The following is a 20,574-nucleotide window of genomic DNA, read 5'->3' on the forward strand; positions in this document are numbered from 1 at the left end:
CTTTGATTTTGGCTACTGTCAAAAATCATTTGGGAGGATGGGACATAGGGCCAGCTGAGCATTGGGCAGCTGCCTTCTCAGTGATGCTGATGGTTTTTTGGTGCTAAGAATGATTGTGGAAAGAATCTGTCTCCTCCCTGTTCCCAGAGTTCAAACCTTTTTGTTCTGTTCAACTTTTCTGAGCTTATTGGAATGCCAGTATTTAATGAAGAATCTCATATTTTGTCATAAATGGGACCTGAAGCAGGTTGGCAAAGCCAGTGAGGCTATGCCCTTGCATTTAAGCCTGACTATAACTGACCTCTCTATTTATTCTCAGATGAAATGTCCATAAAGTCAGACCATTAACTTACTTAATAACTGGAGATTAAGAAGTGTCTACTTTCAAGCAACTAAAATCACTCTAGTTCCCTTTTCCCCTATTCAGTTTGTACTGGATGATGAAAATGGCTTACATTATTCCCAACCCATATTGACAGCAGGAGAGAACAAGTCGTGAAATAAATAATTAGCTAGTTCCTTCCCCTCTCTCTCCTTTTCTCCCTCTCTGTCTCTTCTCCAGTCTGTTGTCGAAGGTTAACATTTACTTTGACATCTTAGTTAAGGAAGTTAATGAAATAACACATTCATCAGGGCCATTTAGTAGCCTTGAGTCAATGATTACCAGATCTGAATTTTACAGAGGAGAGACTTCAGCTTTAGCAAAATTTTTAGATACTCGTAACATTATGTGTGTTTTATATATATATATATGTAAGTATAATATATATATAACTCTATATAACATTTTTACATGATCATCATCCATAACAGTGAATAAAATCTTAAGTGTATTGAAACACTGAATTGTGACTTTTGCTGATTATTCTAGCTTCAGATGTTAATCTTGTTCTGTCTGCTTCTTAACACATATTTCCAAGAACATATCTGTAATCATAACAGTGAATTATTGAGTAAACCAGCATTGCCCAAGAGAAAGATAATGTGAGCCACATGTAATTTAAAATATTCTAGTAACCACATTTTAAAAGGTAAAAAGAAACATGTGGAATCAATTTTAATAATACATTTTATTTAACCCAGGATATTCAAAATATTATCATTTCAATATGCAATCAATATAAAATGTTATTAATGAGATATTTTACTTTTATTTTGTACTAAGCCTTGGAAATCCAGTGTGTATTTTACACTGTGGCACATCTCAATTTGGACTTGACATACAGTATTTCAAGTACTCAAGAGACACGTGGCCAGCGGTGACTGTATCAGACACAGCAGTTCTAAATAGTCATAGAAATGTTTTATCTTAAACTGAAAAAATGTGAAGAAGCTATAACCTCTTTTGGGTTCATTGTTAGCTTTACATTAGGGTTTCTGATGGTATCTGTGTGTTGTTTCTCTATAGTGTGACAAACTCTCCCTCCAATGGACTGATCGCTCTAGTTTGCCCCACGGCTTATCATCTGTCCTTAGTTAACATGTCACCAGGTATTACCATCCTTGTTGCCACCTCTCCACGCCCACCCCAGGCCCCTTTCTCTTCTCATTCTGCACCCTCACCCCACCCTGGTCCAAGACACATGCTCTTCTATGCAATCTGTGAGTTTGTGTGAGAGTTTCTTGGTACCACAGAAGAGTGTTTAAAGTCATTTTCCAGTATCTTGGCTCCTGTACCTGCACAAACAAATGAAGCTCAGAAACCACTGACGTACTTAGCTGGGGACGGTGCTGGTGCCCTCATAAGGAGGAAGGGTGAGAGGGATTTGCCTGAACAAAGAAAAATATCTCCAAATCTCAGACAACCAAAAATAGTCATCTTTTTACTTTTAAGTAAGAGACTATCCTGCTTCTCACATTATTCTTTCTGAAAGGTATAAAAGCACAAAGTGAGTGAAAAGCCCCTCCCACTTTTTTTTTTAACAAATTCCTTTTTGGATTTTTTTTAAAAGAAATTGGGAGCCTATCATTTGATGACTATTTCTTATGTATGTGTATTTTAAACTCGAAAATGTCTCTCATGACGTACTCATCCAAGTATGTAATAAATTAAATATCTCCATGTTAATCCACATACACACCAAAACAAAAACAAACAAACAAACAAAAAATACCTTCTCTTTGACTTATTTGCAAGTGGGGAATATTTTCTGTAGAGTTGTAGCAAATCAATTATCCTCAGTGGTGAAAATGGAATATCTCATTTCCAAACCTGGAGAAATGGCTGAACAAGAATGTTGTTTATATATGAGTTTTAAAACTGTTCTGATATTTACTGTTCTTACAAGGCTATTCAATATGAAAATGTTGCTTTCACTTCTGTGCTGTCATGTTCAATAGTAACACCACAGAACATATCAATCATAGCTGGAATGAGCAGCTTTATTGATTGTAACAAAAAGAAAAAAGAGAGAGAAAAAGAGAGACAAAAAATTAACTCTCTTTGTTTAAGAGGTTCTATCTGTATAACCTTCAGAAATTGTGGAAATCAGAATGTCCTTAAAACACATTTCCAGAGTGGATCCTTAAACAGCCTTAAGAAAAAAAGATCATTATCTTGTTAATACTCTATTTTTATTATATAGAACCATACTAAGAAAGACTAAATCTGTATTTATAGAAGAGTTTTCAAAAAATGAAAACAGCAGCTATTTCAAAATCATAAGAAAAAAATACATAGTATAGCATTGAAACAACACACTTATTCTCATTGTACTAGCTTGTGTGCATGATTGAGAGAGGAACCTGAGGCCTGGAAATGGCTCATGGACATACGGCATCTGGAGAGATGGACATGAGAAAGGAGATGCCAAGTACATGTGAAAGTGGCAGTTTGAGCCATGATGGCTCTTTGAGAGTCCACTTTTGGTTTTGCTGAATTTGTGACTTGACAGGACCTTGCAGCTGGAGGGTGCCATGGGCAGAGAAATCAGACCCTTTGCAAGCAGCTCCTAGATAGCACTGCCGCCATACCCTTAGGGACCGAGCTAAGTCCTTAGATGTCTACTCTGCCCTGATGTCTAAAACATGTGGAATTCCAAGACAAAGGAGTCTTTCCTTAGGCTCCTGAGCCTTATGAAAACCTAGGCATGGTCTCGTCCATGCTATGATATATAGACCTCATTATCCCAAAGATGCGTAAGTTTTTGCACAACATCTATGATTTACCACTTTCACCCCCTTACAAGCCCTGAAGGGGACCCTCCACTGGAAGATACTGGGGGTAGCCGAATAGACCAGAGAGAAGTGAGAGTTGGAAACGGCTGGCATAGATTTTCATCTCTTTTCCTATTTCCAGAATTCTCCCCTGAGAGAGTCAATCCTCTGAAAAACCAGAATCTCTCCTCACTCCACACCTAGATTCAGACCCTAGATTTTCCCCTTGTTTCTCAAGCAGTCGTGAAAAGCGTCTACAATCTTTTTCTTCTTTGCCAGTGTGCTTGTGGACAACGCTATTATATAGACTTCTAGAACATTTTTGTGTTACCTTGGAATTCACTACATGATTTCAGAACAATATATAAACAACATGAGATCATTTACATTTCCCTCCTGCCTCAAGACACAGTGGGGAACAAAGATAGAAATCTGCCTATCACTGCTGGTAAACCTGACTACAAAAGAGGCTTGCTTGTGTTTTAATGGCAAGAATGCATGGAGTCACATGCTTTCAAACCAGTTAGCAATACAGATGAGCTAGAAGTCCTGTTCCATTTATGGGTTAGGGGAAGGGTAGAAGTAAAATAATCTGTGTTTTTAAGTGTTTCTGAGAAATGAAGACCTCCAGGGCAGAGAGAGAAGGCAGATCAGGAAATAGCTATGCAAATCACATGCCTAAGAAATTACTGAAACTTTGATCAGAAGCATTAACAATTACTCCAGCATTCACAAGTATGAAACAGGAGTGAGTAAGACTGGGCATGTTTTGGAATGGATTACAAAAGTGTTTACTTACATGGTTTGTTGAGCAGTCAATGAAGTCCATGGCTGTTTTGGACTTAAACTGCCCAAGTAGTCCAGGTATAACAAAGGCAGGAATATGTTACCCTTATTAGTGACTCTTGGGGCTCTCAATGATTATGACAAAGAGGCAAAACGACTGGACTTCATATAAACACAGCTTCTTTTTTTTTTTTTTTTTCAATGTTCTTTATAACACCACAGCTGCTCACCCTACCAGGAAGAAGAACAAGGAGTGAGAGCAGAGTTCATTGGAAATGCTAAATTGTAGTTTGTGGTTCAAGCAGAGTAGGGGTGAAAGCACACTTGGAAACTCAAAGTCCAGGTCTTCATATCGCATGATATCCAGTGTGATGAGTGTAAAATTTCTCTAGGACGTATCCATCTATTAGTGTTTGGGGTTGTCTGGTCTTGATGACATTTGAAAAGCATTTAAATCAGGCTCTAGGCTCTGGGCTCATTTGCTTTTATTTATTTATTTTATTTTATTTTATTTTAGTAGAGACAGGGTCTCACTCTGTCACCCAGGCTGGAGAGCAGTGACGCAATCTCAGCTCACTGCAGCCTCAAACTCCTGAACTCAAGTGATCATCTCACCTTAGCCTCCCAGGTAGCTAGGACTACAGGCATACGCCACCACATCTGGCTAATTTTCCTAGAAACAGGGGTCTCATTACATTGCCCAAGCTGGTCTCAATTTCCTGGCCTCAAGCAATATTCCCACCTCGGCCTCTCAAAGTGCTGGGATTACAGTCATGAGCCACTACCAGGGCTCATCTATTTAATGCCTTTATTTGAGAAAAAATAATTACTCTTAAGAGGAAACTGTCACAACAATTACCAAGTAATAAAACGTCTGCAGCATTGTGTTACCATGTCTATTGTTTAAAATTTATCATCAGAGTTAGAATGTCCCGAAGGATCAAGTTGTGCTTGTCAATGGCCCTGTGTGTTTATATCTCAGACAATACAGTTGCTTCTCAAGCATTTCTGTTGGGTGTGGAAGACTGATTTTGGGAAAACAGAATAAAAATAAACTTGAATATTTCCTAAATTCATATGTGATCATGTTTGTGAATTTGTAACAAAGATTCAAACAATTGAATAGAAGTTTAATACCGGTGGTTACCATATAGAATATAACCATGAATTTAAAATAAAAATTTCAGGAACTCATTTATGAATTTTTAAATATTTGGCTTTTTTTAAATATTTAAGTGAAAGCCAAAATGAGGTCTGAGAGCTTCTAGTTTTCTTTAGTACCCCCACATATTTGAAAACTGAAATTCTGTAAGAGATTATCTGTGAAATGCCTTTCTTTTATTACACCCATAAATTTTAGGAGTGGCTTTGATCAAGCCTTCTGCCATTCTTGGTTTCTAAGCCTTTTACTCACACGTTAATAACTTTAAAAACATTCATTCTATTTTTGTGGTAGTGAAAGAGGAAGTTTCTAAATAGTCAAAAGGGAAACACTGAAAATAGAACACAGTATATGATAACTAAATTAGGGTAGCCCCCTCCACCACCCCAAGAAAGATCAATGTTCCATGCTGAAACTTGCCAGGGTTTTTTTTTTTTTTTTTTTTTTTTTTTTGAGACAGAGTCTCACTCTGTTGCTCACGCTGGGCTGGAGTGCAATGGCACAATCTTGGCTAACCACAACCTCCACCTCCCAGGCAATTCTCCTGCCTCAGCCTCCCAAGTAGCTGGGACTACAGGCGTGTGCCACCACGTCCGGCTAATTTTTGTATTTTTAGTAGAGACAGGATTTCACTATGTTGTCCAGGCTGGTCTCGAACTTCTGACCTCATGATCTACCCACCTCGGCTTCCCAAAGTGCTGGGATTTTAAGTAGAGACAGCTACCACGCCCAGCTGGTATTTTAAGATTATTGTCTGTAAAGAAAATGTTCCAGAGAATTGAGATCCTCAGAGGGAAAGCATTACAGAAATGCAGGGTATTATATTATCAGTAACACACACTATACATAGAACAACGTTTGTCTGCCTTAATACTGCCATCAGTGGAGTTTTGTTTTCTGGCTCCTGTTTAAAAGACACACACACACAACTTACAAACTGAATGAGTTAACACTCTGCCGACTTCCTCTAGACATTGACCTCGGGGGTCAAACTCTTAGGGAAATTGTGCTGGTTTTCCATTCTCCTGAAGCCAGTCCCTACCAACAAGCAAGTCCTCTCTCTGAGTGGAAGCTCACAAAGAATTTCTCGAGAGAATATGTAGCTGTTTTGGCAACAAAATTCTCTCCGCAAAATGGGAAGAAAGAGTTGTTAACTGATGAGTCAATCCAGCTTTTATAGCAGTTTATCTATCTTCGTGGTATTTCCAAGAGCATAAATGCTATTAAAAAAAGAGATGGTCATGACAGGAAGAACACAGTAGAAAAAAACAGGAACATTTGAGCCAAAAGCAATTTACTTTGCCAGTAACTGGTTACATTTCCCTTTGTTTTATTATTATTATTGCAAGAGTTGGGGTTGACATAAAAGTTTCCCACACCTGCACTACCCTGCCATGTAACTTGTGTGAACCCGTAGTGAAATAAATATATAAACAAATGTCTGCAACCCTGAGCTTCTAGATCCTTTCAGAAAAACAAACTTGTTTTGCTATCCTGTTGAGAAAATAGACTATAATTCATTAATATTTGAAGTCGTTTAAAAAGAAAAAACAAACATGGGTTCACTGTCAGAGTAGCCTGGAGCTCTGGAGGTAGCTTGATTCTCTGAGGATTAACACCTATAGAAATAGCAGTGACTTCACAAAGGTGAATAGTTGTTAATTTCTTGGCACTGAGTTAGAAAAAGGAACAGATGGGCAGTCAGAGGGAAAAGATTTAAAAAAAAACAAAAAACAAAAACACAGAGATCTTTCAGTGATTAGGGAGAAGAGTCAGTGGCCCACTGGTGAAGGGGTAATATGTAGGGCTCTCTGACTAAGTTTTATTGGCTTTAGTGGAAGTCTTGCCACCTACTGCTGGGTTAAGACTAATGGGGACCCCACTCGCTGTCAATTCAGTTGGACGTTGTTTCCTGTCTGGGGTGGGATGCAGCACCCTCCTGCTGTGTAGAACTTGAGTGTTTTCATTTGGGGAGTGCTCCCTGGTGACTACCAGCCCAAGTTACTATGAATACTTCATTCGGAGGCGGTGTTTGTGTGTCCGTGTGTCTATTAGAGATAAGTTGCTTAAAGCAGGGACTCTGGATAAAGTCCAGTTGCCTGTGTTGAAATCCTTCTGCTACCAGTAACCATTTGTATGGTCTGAGGCAAGTTATTTCATCTCTGTCTCAGTTTTCTGGTCTGTAAGATGGGGATAAGGACCATGCCTTCTTCTTTGGCTCGTTGGGAGTTTTAATGGAGTTATTGTATGCAAAGCACTTAGAGTAGTGACTTGTAAAGAGAAAGTGCTCAGAAACTGTTAGCTACTATTATTATTCACTTAGCTACTCTTATTATTCATGCACAATGCTGGAAATATTCACGCGAAGAGCATTTACTGAACTCTCCGATAAACCAGGCCAGTGAATTATATACACACCTAAAAGTAACAGTATATCTATTGCTTCGCATCAATTTTTTTTTTAATAAAACTGGCTGGAGCCAGATGTGCTATCAGTAAGGGTACTGCTTTCTCTCTAGCAGAGCTTTTTCTTGGTAAAGATCAGTCTCATCTAAAGAACAAGAGCCGGTCTAATTCTGGAGTCTCAAGACTCAGGTTCTGTGAGTCAGTTACATAGCACTGAGCTTTCAAGGAGAGGTATAGGTCCTTGCAGGGTGGCTAGAAGGAGGTAGGGCTGTTTCTTAGCCCACTCCTGTCCACCAGCACACCGTAATGCACCTGTTTTCACTCACTGACCTAGCAAATGACAGATTTTCATGACCCTAAAGGGAAAAAGATGTGGCCTGGGGACCAGAATTTTTGCTGTCCCCAAAGCCAGCCCTTCAATGCCAAAACTTTACCTGGTGTCTTCTGAATCCAAAAGGTCTGGAATTGGATTGCAGGGGCCCCCACCCAGTCCTTTGTGTTCCATTCCCCCCAGGACTTTGAATGCTTGTGTTCTTCACGGTGTTTGTGCACTGCATGTGGGGACTAGATGATAGCCCTACTGAGATTCCAAAGGCCTTGGTCTCCTGTCTCCATTCCCAGTGCAAACTCAAGTCACCGGTTTATGTTTTCAGAGTATCAGCATTAAGTAGTAAAGGGGAATGAGGTTTTACAGGTGCGCAAAGTGACGAGTATACCACATGGGAGGCTGGTGGGACCAGTCTATGAAGACGGGATAGAACAATATGTGGGCATCTTTCTTTCTATTAGTCACTTTTTCATTCAACAAGTGCATGTTATGTAATGCTGCCTTTGGGTGTTGTGCTGGGCAGGTAAAAGACACATCCCACAGGGTCTTGCCCTTAAGGGTTCTCCAGTCTAGTATAATAATATGCCAAAAAGCACAGCTAAACTACAAGGAATACAGTGATATGTTCCATAAGAGAAGGAGAGAAAAAAAGTTCAGAGGGGAGCGGAGAAGAGGAATTTGAGTCTGAGCCCTGAGTGACTGGTGGGATTTGCCTAACCATACCTGAAATACCCATGTACTCTCCTTATTAAGAACAAAGGGCTTTTTCTCTTGATCAAATCCCATTTAGAGTTTAAGTTTGTGTGACCAGAATATTAGGTGCTAGTCTGTTCTAAATTTGTAATTCTCAGAATCTGCTGGGGGAGTACATGTGCTGCTCTGGCTTCTGAAAACAGCTCAAAGAATAGAGAAAATAAACCCAGTTTGGGGATGACTTCTTGTCAGTTCCCGGAACCTCTGCCTTTATTTAAAAACAGCATGTTCAATGCAAGTTCTATCGAAAAGGCCTTTGGGATTTGAAAGCTTTTCTGGAAATAAATGCCTTTTAGGTTTAAGTGCTTTTCGCCAAAATGCCAGTAAGGGAAGATCATAGTTAACAAGTCGCAGAACAGAGGTGATACTGTTTTGTTTTAATAAAATGCCTCCGACCTGCTACCCTAAGTTCTGTCTGTCAGTTTTCTGCTCAGCGATTATTTTGATAAGGGACTTGAAAGTACATCCTTCCCTCACGGTCATTAAAGTCTTAGCACTTAGGTCAGTTGTGGAAACACTTCTGTGCTACACAAAGTCTTCTAAACAAAACAAACAGTCCACGCCTTGGCTCCAGGCTGCGGACCGTGTCAAATTCATGGAACGTGGCTTCGTGCTCTGACGAGGAGAGCAAGAGGTCAGGATCCACAAAACAGGCCGGCTGGAATCACCAACCCCGTGCGGGGAGGCGGACAGAGCAGAGCCCTCCCTGCCAGTCTGGCAACTCCAGCAAAGTCCTCAGGCTCATCCCACACACTCGGTGCTAGTCACTGCTGTGTGTTTACATGAGTAATGGAGCTGCTGGGGGAGGGGAGTTGTAAGCAGAGCGCTGAGCCTCGCAGCTCTCATTCGGAGGGAAGCTGACATCCACATCAAGTCGAGACTTCTTCCAGGGATGTGGCCGGGGAGCAGTCACATGCTGTAGCTTTCATGAGCACAGATATCAGTCAGGCAGATGTTTGTCGACTGGAATGGGTAATCGCTACTTTCTCTTTGCTTGATTTTTGTTTGTGAGCTTGTTTACCTTTGGTTAATTCCAGGCTGGCTTTCTGCGATGAACTTTCAGACCAGCGTTTAGGGGAATGAAAAGAGAGAGCTGGTTTAGGAAGGGGATCCTAAGCCCTGAAGCCTCTTTTGAAACTTTTGCCTCTCTGATTTTAAAGGCAGCTCTACTTTACTGAGCTTTTACCAACAGTGAAACTGTTATCCGGAGGAGGAAATCAAATCAGTAGGATTAACTGTGTTTGTAAAATCAGTACAATGTAAAAATGTTCTAAAACCACTGGTTCACTGCTTAAGTAAGATTAACAACAATTGAGAAGGTTCATGTTGTTTAGATTTGACATTATCATAATCACTCCTTAAGTAATAAAAAGTATGGGTATCTTGAAAGGTCTGAAGGAAATTGTTTAGGGTATAATTCATCAGTCTAGAGTCGTTCAAGGGCGGTTGGTTAGTTGGTTGTTTTTCATTTTGCTTGACTTGGGTGACTGATGAAGTTAAATGTGAAAGCTGATGCCGGACAGGCATCGCTCTGAGTAAACAGCAGCCTTTCCTTTACTGCTTTCTGTATAGATCTTAAAAGGAACCAAGCTCAGAATCAAGGATGAAATAGAACTTTGATTTGTATCTTGTCTACGGCTTTTCAAAAGTGTAACCCCCATGGAATCAGGCTAACCCCAGTGTAATCTTTGGATGTTATTTTAAATAAGCCTTAAGATCTTCATAAAGATGTGGAAAGGAAAAGAGAGCATGCTGATTTAAATGTATCTGCCAGATTTGTTGAGATTTGAAACATGCTGGTTGCAGAATTATTAGTAAATATGTATAATAATATTTTCCAGCTTGTTGTTGGGAATGCCTCTCTCTATAGTATCTCTCTACCTATCTGTATGGTAATTTGAGAGAATGTCCTTGTCTCTGAATACTTTCTAAAAGAGATGTTTTCAAACATTTCATTACTATGATACCATAAGGGCAGGCATATCACTTAGGTTTCTGAAAGCAGGATACAAAACCAAAACCAAAAATTGAGCTCAAAGCCTGGCTCAGTTTTTCAGCTCCAAATGCTTCTTGTCTAACAATGTGGAAGGACATTTTTCTTAGGATCCATTAGAGCTAAGAGCTTTGTGTTACTTAATATTAATTAGACATGTTAAAGCTCAATAGATTAGCTGTGGGAATCGTGTACAGAAATGTATACTCTACCAATACGCAACCCTTCAGAGACAGAGGCATGTAATAAGGAGGGCTGCCTGCCACAGATATGTACATTTCTCTGAACAATTAGAAGGGATCACTGTAGTCAGATTCTGGGTCTTTAATAAAGAAACCCATGCAAATGAAAATGTATATCAATTGTTCTCCATTTGTTTTCAGCGCCAAATCTTAAAGGCAGACCACGCAAAAAGAAACCATGCCCACAAAGAAGAGATTCGTTCAGTGGTGTTAAGGATTCCAACAATAATTCTGATGGCAAAGCCGTTGCCAAGGTACGGTCATTGACTCTACGGTATTCATTTTGTTGCATATTTTTATTTTTGCTTTTTCTCTTTATCTCTCTGCTCTTGTGTCTTGGAGGCAGTTTTTAATTCAGCATCTGACTTTGGTATTCAGAGCTTTTGAAGCTCTATGCTGTGCCTGTTCCTGTCACCTCCCCTCCCCTGGTTGCTGTGGGGTGGGGGAGGTAGGCATTTTGATTAGTCAACAGAAAGACTTCCTAGCTCCCAGTTTGGCCTGTTTTGAGTAAAGGACAGATGATTAAGCACCCACGTCATTGAGGTTGAGATTTCATAGTGGGTGACACAATGACATAGTTTACTCTGCTTGTGTCAAAAATAGACCAGCTGAACCGTCCTCCTTCTGAATGTATTCATCTAAATGTGTTTTGGAGATTAACAGAGGATGAAATTAGAAACAGCTAGAGTTAATCTTTTTAGTTACGTATTTTTCAAAGTCACTTCTAATTTACATGAGAGTAAAATTAAAGATACATAGCAAAACATTTATATGTATACATATGCCCGCAAGCATTTATATACTTTTAAAGATGTCTGTTAATGCAGAATGAAAGTAAATTCTACACGGTTGTTCAGGACCCAGGTCCATTTTTTGCCTAAGCATTCTTTGGAATCTTGAAAGTGCATGCCTGAAGTATTTAGCACCACAAAGGGTAAAGTATGACTTTATATTTTTAGACTTATCTTTCTGACTTTTGTGGACTTGGGTCAGATTTCCATGGTTCTATTTACTGCATTTAGGTGTTGTTTTTGTGCCAAAGATGGCAATAGTCCCTTTAGGATTTTAATTGAAGAACAGATTTCAACTGACACCAGTTTCCAGATCAAAGAACTAAACTTCTGAAAATGGGAGCATTTTGATCAGTGGTGACTTTGGAAGAGTCTGATGTAGAAAAAAAAAACCATGAATTCAGTTCTGTGTTGACAGCCTACTGTTTCTCTGCCATGTACTCCACCTCCTCCCCAATGTAATGAAGTAAATCTTAGACGTCCACATTCTAAAAAATCTTATTGTTAAGCATCATTGTTTCATTGGAAATTCTAAGGACTTTTTGCTTAGAATTTCTTCATACTTCTAAGATTCCAAAGGGTTAAGAAGAGATGAACCAGTAGAAATGTGTATTTTCCATTTTCTGGTTGAAAACAAATCTCTCTCCCTAAGGTGATTTTTCTTTCTTCTGTGCATTTAACTTTCTGTGAACAACTCCAAATGGATACCATGAATGACATTTTCTTGTAAGTTGGACACCTCAGCACTAGAACTGTCTACCTAGGACTTTGGTTTCCACGGTCTTGAAGGATGTCAGCAGGAACAGTTCATTCCCTGCTATGTAGTTTGCAAGATCCTGCGGAATGGGGCAAGAAGGTTTTAAGACCATAACATTCAGCAGAGCTTGCACTGCCCATGCCTTCTGTTGGTGCCCAGCCCATCCTTCTTGGTTGACAGCCTGTGTTTACTCCAGCATATTCTGTACCTGAGCCCAGCAGGATAAACCTCCTTCCCATGCCACTTGGCATCACCACCAAGGTATACGTCTGGGAATTTTACAAAACTCATACAGTTGAGCTGAAAGAACAGCACCTCCAATGTTTCTCTCCACGGAAGGCAGCTCAGAACTCACTGTTGAGTTCACAAAGCCGAGAAGAACAAGAGCCTGCTGTACAGATGGGCTGTATTTGATCACTGACTTCTTAACAAGAAGGATAGAAGTCAGTCCTGGATTTTCTAAGTGATGCCTTTACCCCATCCCCACAACAGTGCTGCCCGACAGAATCTTTACAAAGAGATGGATCATCCTTCCACCACTGGTGTTCAGTGGTGAACAGATGAATGTCATGCTGTAGTCAGCTCCTAGGGACTGGTCTAATGGCTTGGCTCTTTTCAGAGTCTTGGATTACAGTCACGCCTTGGCTGCTTCCAGTGGGTCTAGCAAGACCACTTAAGCACAAAGATCAGTAGGTATGAAGTATGACAAGCTTGTCTGTTATCACCAACAAACAGATGATGTAAAATACCTCAGATGATGAACAAGCCACATCTGAGATGAGGACAGTCATGAAAAAGCCATGTGTGTCTTTACGTGGTCTTTTCTCATGAAACGCTACAGTAGAGATTATAACCTTGTGACCATCTGATCATCTGCTGAATTGGAAGCAGCATTTTAGGGGACAGTGAGCTGTTTGACTTTATGACCAAGACCCATGTGACTGTTTCTTTTCGAAAGTGCCTCAAACAGACCATTTCTAACTAAGCACGAACTTCTTGCAGCTCCACACAGCAAAGCTCTTAGAGTGGGACCCACTAGGTTTGTTGTGTTCATGATTGGAAAAATAAGTCAAGTGATTTGCCTGTCACCATCAAAATGTTGCACTTCCTCCATGAGAACTGAAGACTAGCTTTGCAAGATCGGATTTTCCAAGGGAGAGAGAATTACATGGCTCCCCAAAGATAGCAAGTGTCATGTGGAGAGGAAACTACCAACTCTTTGAAGATACCGTGACTGTGTTCAGCCCAAATCCTGCAATTTTTTTTCTGGAATCATCTTAAAGCAGCGACCTGAGGCCCAGGCCTTTCATAGAGCGATCTATACCAGAGAAATCTTCTTGGCATAGCACCCTAATAAAAGGCCTACATTGATAGATGGCAAATGATTTTTTATATCCTGTAAGCATTTTTCTGAAGGGCAGAAGTGTGTAACAGGTGGTTTATATTCTAAAAGGAACACAAAAACAGAACTGTGGTGGGCAGTGTGTTCATTTAGATGATAAACACAGTTTTGATATTTCACAAATAGGATGCTTTCATTATTTCAATATTTTTCCTCTCATGTGGTCTTCAGAACTATTCCTAGGGATTATCATTCTTGCTTTAGTAAGAAAGAAACTGAGGGTCACCTAGCAAGGTAGCAACCAAACCAAGATGAGAACTCTATCTTTTATATTGCTGGTTCAGCACATCTTATTGTCCCAGTTGAAGGCTGGATTAGTTATAACTCAATCCCCTGGAAGGATGTGGTTAATATCAAACAGGTGTTGGTTCATGGAAAATGTTAAATGTTGATTATTTCATTAGCACCTCCTCAATCATTTTGGAAACCCCAAAGCCCTTAGTGTACTCAACAGATATATGGTGTTCAGGTCAGGAAAAACAGATCTAGTAATTAACTGTCATGATCAAAAGGTTGGGCTTTCTTAGGCCAACCTGAAGACTGCTTTCCTTGCCACTACCACCTGCACTGTAATGATTCAATAGATTGAAATACTGAGAATGCTTTGGGTTAAAAAAAACATATAGAAAGGAACTTGATTTAGTCCTACCCAGAAACAGAATAATACCCTAAAGAGCTCATTTATGTTAACTGGAAAAAAAAATGTATCAAGCTAGAGCAAGAAAAGAAGGCTCTGTTCTCTTGATCACTTCTTACCAAGTACCTGGACTCCCCTGGAGCAGCATGCGGGCAGCCCACCGAGATTCAGGATGGAGTTCAGCAGGTGGCAGTTTGGCTTCACTTGGAGCCTTTGCTATGAAGCACGGAGTCTGGGTTACTCTGGACCTGGTTCATGCACCCCTCTGTGTCTTCCTTCTGTTTCTGAATGTTTCTACACAGATGAGGAAGAGGGGTAAGCAGCTCTCTAGACACCAAGGAGTTCAAGCCTCATTCTCCTTTTAACAGTGGTGCTTCTGACCTAATAATATAGTTGGCCCATTATCACTGCAAATTTAAGACTCAGTTCATTTTATACACAAACCTGAGAGATCTACTCTTTTATGTTATAAGATTGGGGTTTGGAGCGGGGCAGAACTGAGTTCTAAACCCAGAGGTCTGCCTCTTCCAAGCCATACATGACCTCACTGAACTCTAGGTTCCTCAACTGTAAAATGTGGCTAAATATCTCCTTTTGACAATTCTTAGGAACATTAAGGTAGAGCATGTGACGCCCACAGCACCATTCCTAGCTCATTGTAGGAACTCAATGGAAAACTGATTTCCCTCCCCTTTGCTCATTATACAATAGAAAGAATGGAGCTCCTTGACACATTGGAAACCCCCTAGATTTGTCTTCTACTTTTCATTTGATAAACCACATTTCTAAGTAGTAGGTTTTGTAATGCCTTGTAATCATATTGGCTTTTTAATTGGGAAGTCTGTTTTGATTACCAATTTAATATTTGTATGAAGAATGTCAGAAAAGTATAATGTTTAAAACCACAAGCCCTAAAGGAAGGCTGCCTGAGCTTAAATTTCAGACTTCCCACTTACTAACTAGGGTATGATCTTGTGATCTTGTCCATGCTGCTCATCCCGTCTGCCTCCATTTCCTCATTTCTAATATGAAAATCATAAATACCTCATTCAGGTTGTGAGTATGAAATAAAACATAAACACATTGAGAATAGAGCCTGGCTGCCCAGGAAACACTCAGAAAGGGGTGGGAGGCAATACAGATTAAAACTGGAGTGATGTTATGATTTCAACAAGCCATATAAATGATAGATTTCACCAGAACTTTAGATCCAACAGCCTAAAATTTGGCAGTGAAAAATGATGACAACATAAAAGTTTCACAGGATATTTGCCTTAATATAATGTTACAGAGCACAAAATCTACATGGAAAAATTTAGTCCCCATTGCCACAGCCCCTTAAAAATTAAAATCTTATCTAGAAGCCCCATTGAATCAGTTTCATAGGAAGTATTATCTTTGCAGGACCAGTCAAAAGATACTAAACTCTGTGTGTTCACTTGAGAGAATAAGCAATAAAGAAAACTCTTGCAGAGAATGCACTTTCCTTTACTAAATAAGCATAGTCTTTTTCTTAATGCTTAGGAATGAGGATCTGCAGGGAAAGAAAAAGGGTTCAAAATCCTGAAATGGACAGCGTTGTAGAATACGTGGGACATTTTTGTTCATAACATTTCCCCAGCGCTCGCCCTCTTCTCTCCCGATGTCAGTTATGGAGATGTAAAGAATATTGGAACGTACACATTCCCCATGGGCGCATTTGAACTCAGAGTCTGACCCTTTGTACTTCCCCCTTTTACAATTAAAATAGCTCAGCAACTTAGTGTTATATTTAACAACCATCAAAGACCTCTTGTAGAACATGGCAGTGAGGAGGGAACATTAGGTTAGCCGCTCGATATGCCAAGTTCCCTATCTGCCTACAGTGTGGAAGGAAGAACATCTGGAGCCTTTACCGCCTTTTATTTTTTAATTATGGAGCTTTATACTCACTCTTCCTGGGTTTTTAGCTGACCTCTACTCTTCCTTTGTGGCAAGTTAACATCTTACTCTTAGAGCTGACTGATAAAGCAAGAAGCCCTCATTAAACAGTGAGATCTTTTGTTTCGTACTGAGAGGGTGTACCGTGGCATCACCCATGGGTGGCAAACAGCAGAGGCCTTGCTGGTATTGCTGATGCCAGCATCTGCTGGTATTGACTTGTTTTTCTAGGTTGCTGGAGAGAATAGCAACAAGAATGGTTTACTACAGAGTAGTAAACCGTTTTGATGCAAAGTATAAAATCTGGTACTATTTGTTTAGGAGGCAGGGTTTGTTCAAGGACATTAACGGATGCTTCTCCTTAAGAAAATAAAATGTATTAATATAAAGAGACAGAAGAATGTTTCTACCAGATGCAAAGCCTATCTCTCATTTCACATCAAGGTACTTGTCAGGAGTCTAAAAGAAGCTGGCATAGTTTGGCAAACTGTGGCCCACCAGCTGGCTATTTCTGTCAATAAAGTTTTATTGGAACACAGCCATACCCATTCGTTAACATATTGCTTACGCCTGCTGTCCTACTAGAGTTGAGTAGTTGCAACAGAGACTGTATGTATGACCCAGAAGCCTACAATATTTACTATGTGACCCTTGAAATTTGCCATCCCCTGGCCTCAGACAATTCATCTTCAGTGATGCCTCTGAAAAGTTATTAAAAGCGGGGATAATTTACTGGTTCACCCTTAGCACTCGCTGAAAAGTGTCACTGGCTCTGTCACTAGCTATGTCTTAGTAAGGATCCCAGGGCTGTGCCTGGTCTGATATGGCATATTTTCCCTTTTTCAGGTGAAATGTGAGGCTAGGTCAGCCTTGACCAAGCCGAAGAATAACCATAATAACTGTAAAAAAGTCTCAAATGAAGAAAAACCAAAGGTTGCCATTGGTGAAGAGTGCAGGGCAGATGAACAAGCTTTCTTGGTGGCACTTTATAAATACATGAAAGAAAGGAAAACGCCGATAGAACGAATACCCTATTTAGGTTTTAAACAGAGTGAGTATACTTGTTTTCGTTTCTGAATTATCAGAGCTGCTCAGATTCTTTGAATTGGAAAAAATAATTTTGACTCAGGATTATGTTGAAATCCTAATCGGGGGATAGTGCTCTCTGTTTATACTAAATCCACAAATGTTCCAAGCCAAGAATTTTTTCCCTGCCTTTTTCCGCTACATTGTTCCCTTCTGGGACAGTTGCAGTGAGATATTTATAGGCTTGAATCCACTGATTATGACTGGAAATAGACATGTTGAAAGTTTCTCATTTTCTGTTTTGTCAGTCTTGAGTGTCTGTGACGCCTTTCTTGTGAGATAATAATATGACGTAGCTTTATCAGGCACAGATGTTGCCTGTGAAAAAAAACAGCCTTTAAAAGGAGGACATTGAAAGATGGACAAAACAACCACAAAGAGAAAACACATTTCCTAAGCCCCAAATTTGTTAAAGATAACAAAAATCTAACTTCAGAAAAAATAAGAAATACATAGATTGGAACAGAGGGCTTAATTTTGAATTACTCTGACATGTACATTTAAATGTAAGTGTCATTGTATATTTGTAAGGAGAACAGGAAACTCATAGCCAAGCAGAATTCCAAATCAAAAGAGAAGAAATCCAGATCCTGCCTTGATTTTGCAACTGAATATATATTTTGCCTCTGTCTGGATTTAGTGGTGCACAAAGCGATGAGCCTCTGTCTTGAAATACTGTTTTCTCCAAACGTATCTTCCTAGATTGAAACCATGTGTCATTTTGATGAAGAATGTCAAACCTGTGTGTTTTACATAACAATTTACATACCTAATAGCAATTGGCACTGATTGCAAGAGAACACTCACAGCCATTATAAACTTATATAACTACGAATGATTACAATGTTTGTCTGAAAACTGGTTGCTTGAAATAGAAGTAAAATTAATGTACTATGAACAGCTTTGTTGCATTATGCATTGGTTCAGATTAAATCAAGGCCGAGGCAGGGCTCTTGATAGCTCTGAAATAGTGCAAGGTTCAATGAGGCTTTGCGAACATGTTGTGTCAAAGAGCCTTTAAAAAAAATCATTTTATTCTTCATTTCCTTTACCAAGGAATCACTTGAGGTTCAATTTTCCCCTCTTGTAAAAGAATCAAATCCATAGCAGTCCCATTCCATGGTATTTGGTATAAATGAACAGGGTTGCTAGCAGTTTGGCATAGTTGTTTAACAGCATAAACATACGCAAACTCTGCAAAGAGAAATCTGTTTGAAAAAATAAGTATTTGCAACATGACACAGGCCAGTTAGGGGACTAAGTGGATTCATGACTCAGTTCCTCTCTGAATGAACTTTCCCTTTTATCTGTTGTATCACTGTGGCTTCCATGTGAAATATTTGTTTTCCTACTCACTGCAAGCTACCACATGTTGGTGAAATATCGTATGAGCCTTTAATATAGTGCTGCCATCACACATTCTATTAAGAAGGTAATCATATATTAAAGTGGCTGTTATTTATTGATTATGGAGAGTTCTTATCTGAGAGAAGCTTTATATATTACACTTTAATCAATGGCTTCTTTCTAAGGGTTTAACAAGACCAACCCCCATTTTGAAAGCCCATGTTTTTTCCCAAAGGCACCTAATTTAGCTTCTCTTGCTCTGCTGATGACAGTAGGACTAAAAACTCTGTTGTCTTTTACCCTAAAAGTAGAACCATTTTTGTAGCTTTATGAGTGTGTCTTAAGAAATGTTTTAAGTGGTAATTATAGATTCTGTTGTTGAATGCCCTTTGGGCAAATTATTTCCTAAGAACTTAGCTCTCTGGGGTATGTTAGTATTTCTTTTTTTCTCTTTCTCATTGAAAAAAAAAAAACAACAAAATGTTTTAATTGACATTTCTTGGAAATATGTTAATGCAATGCTTATCTAAATACTTATTGTCCCTCTAACAGTTAACCTTTGGACTATGTTTCAAGCTGCTCAAAAACTGGGAGGATATGAAACAGTAAGTGTTTAAGCAACTTAAATGAAATAATTTTGCAATCTAACTTTTCCCCTCTCTGACCAAAATGGAGAAAATGCAAGGGCAAACCATCATTGACTGCCTTTTCAAATGTCTCTGTACTTTTGGGGGTTTATTGGGCCACTTTGGAAACAGTCCCAATTAGTTCCAGGTTTGGCAAAATTGTAAACTTGTAAAAACTACAAGTGGAAAACATATGTAACTCTCCCCTGTCAGGGAAATTAGTTGGGTCTGTAATTTTTTCCCATGTTGAGAAAGGGCTATTATTGTACAACAAGCCAAGATTGCATAAAAGAAATTTCCCTTGGCAACATACCTGACATCTGTTCATGTCTAATATGGGAAACGTATTAAAGGCTTTCAAAAGTAATCAGTATTGGCCATTAAGGAATAGAATGCAGCAGAATCTCTCTCATTCTAGGGCAAAGAAGCTTTATTAGACAAGGGTCAGTGCTGCATAAACAGGAAGTTATCAAACTTATTCAGAACAGGCTCTGACACTCTTTATCAGCTAATTCTAACTGACAGCAATGGGTTATTTTTAGCCCACAGGAAAATTTGATGGCCATGGATTTTTACAGCATGTATTTTGAACCAATGAAACGTTAGAGAAACAAACTGAGATTAAAATCTTGAAGTAAGAAGAAAGAGCTGCATTAATGTAGCCCACAGAGATGACATTTGTAATAAAATCAATTGACATAGGAAGATGTCGTCACTGGGAATATTTTCTCCCCCACACAATGATCAGATTAAGTTGTGTAGTTTCTTCTGCAATTGAATAAGAAATTATTTTTTCATTCCCTAAGAAGTAATCTGGGATATCTCTGTACCATAGTAAAATGACAATAAGACACACAAAGTCAAGAAAATGAAATTCCTTTTAGCCCAAACGTAATAACCAGTGTTTCTTGCCAGATAAAGCATATTGTTCCACAAACTAATAAAATGGTTTAATGTCAGGGGCTTAGAATGGAGAAAGATGACAAGTATTATGTGATTCAGATAATCTGGTATTTACTGTTGAGCTATCTGCTATGAATTCTGACAAAATTCTTTGATATGAATAATATGTACTTGTAATATGTTTAATATATGCGATATGTACACGTGTTTATAAAGAAATACAGTCACATGGATTACATATAAAATGTACATTTCATATACATGAATTTACTTCAAATA

The 20,574-nt window shown here is 39.2% G+C and overlaps 1 protein-coding gene across 3 annotated transcripts in view; it reads left to right on the forward strand.

The window, feature by feature from the left end:
• Positions 1-20,574, forward strand: part of ARID5B (AT-rich interaction domain 5B) — a 195,082-nt gene that overhangs the window by 138,988 nt on the left and 35,520 nt on the right. For 2 of the 3 annotated variants that reach the window (XM_021675771.2, XM_064374166.1), the window contains 3 exons: positions 10,968-11,080; positions 17,180-17,384; positions 19,319-19,371. In XM_021675771.2, the coding sequence (XP_021531446.2) occupies positions 10,968-11,080; positions 17,180-17,384; positions 19,319-19,371 (371 nt within the window). Of the gene's footprint in view, positions 1-9,200; positions 9,564-10,967; positions 11,081-17,179; positions 17,385-19,318; positions 19,372-20,574 lie in introns of those variants that run through there. The other variant, XM_012445746.2, reaches the window with a different exon arrangement.

This window comes from Aotus nancymaae, unplaced genomic scaffold (assembly GCF_030222135.1).
Source record: "Aotus nancymaae isolate 86718 unplaced genomic scaffold, 86718_ANA_hifiasm-v0.15.2.pri h1tg000010l, whole genome shotgun sequence".
Lineage (NCBI taxonomy): Eukaryota > Metazoa > Chordata > Mammalia > Primates > Aotidae > Aotus > Aotus nancymaae.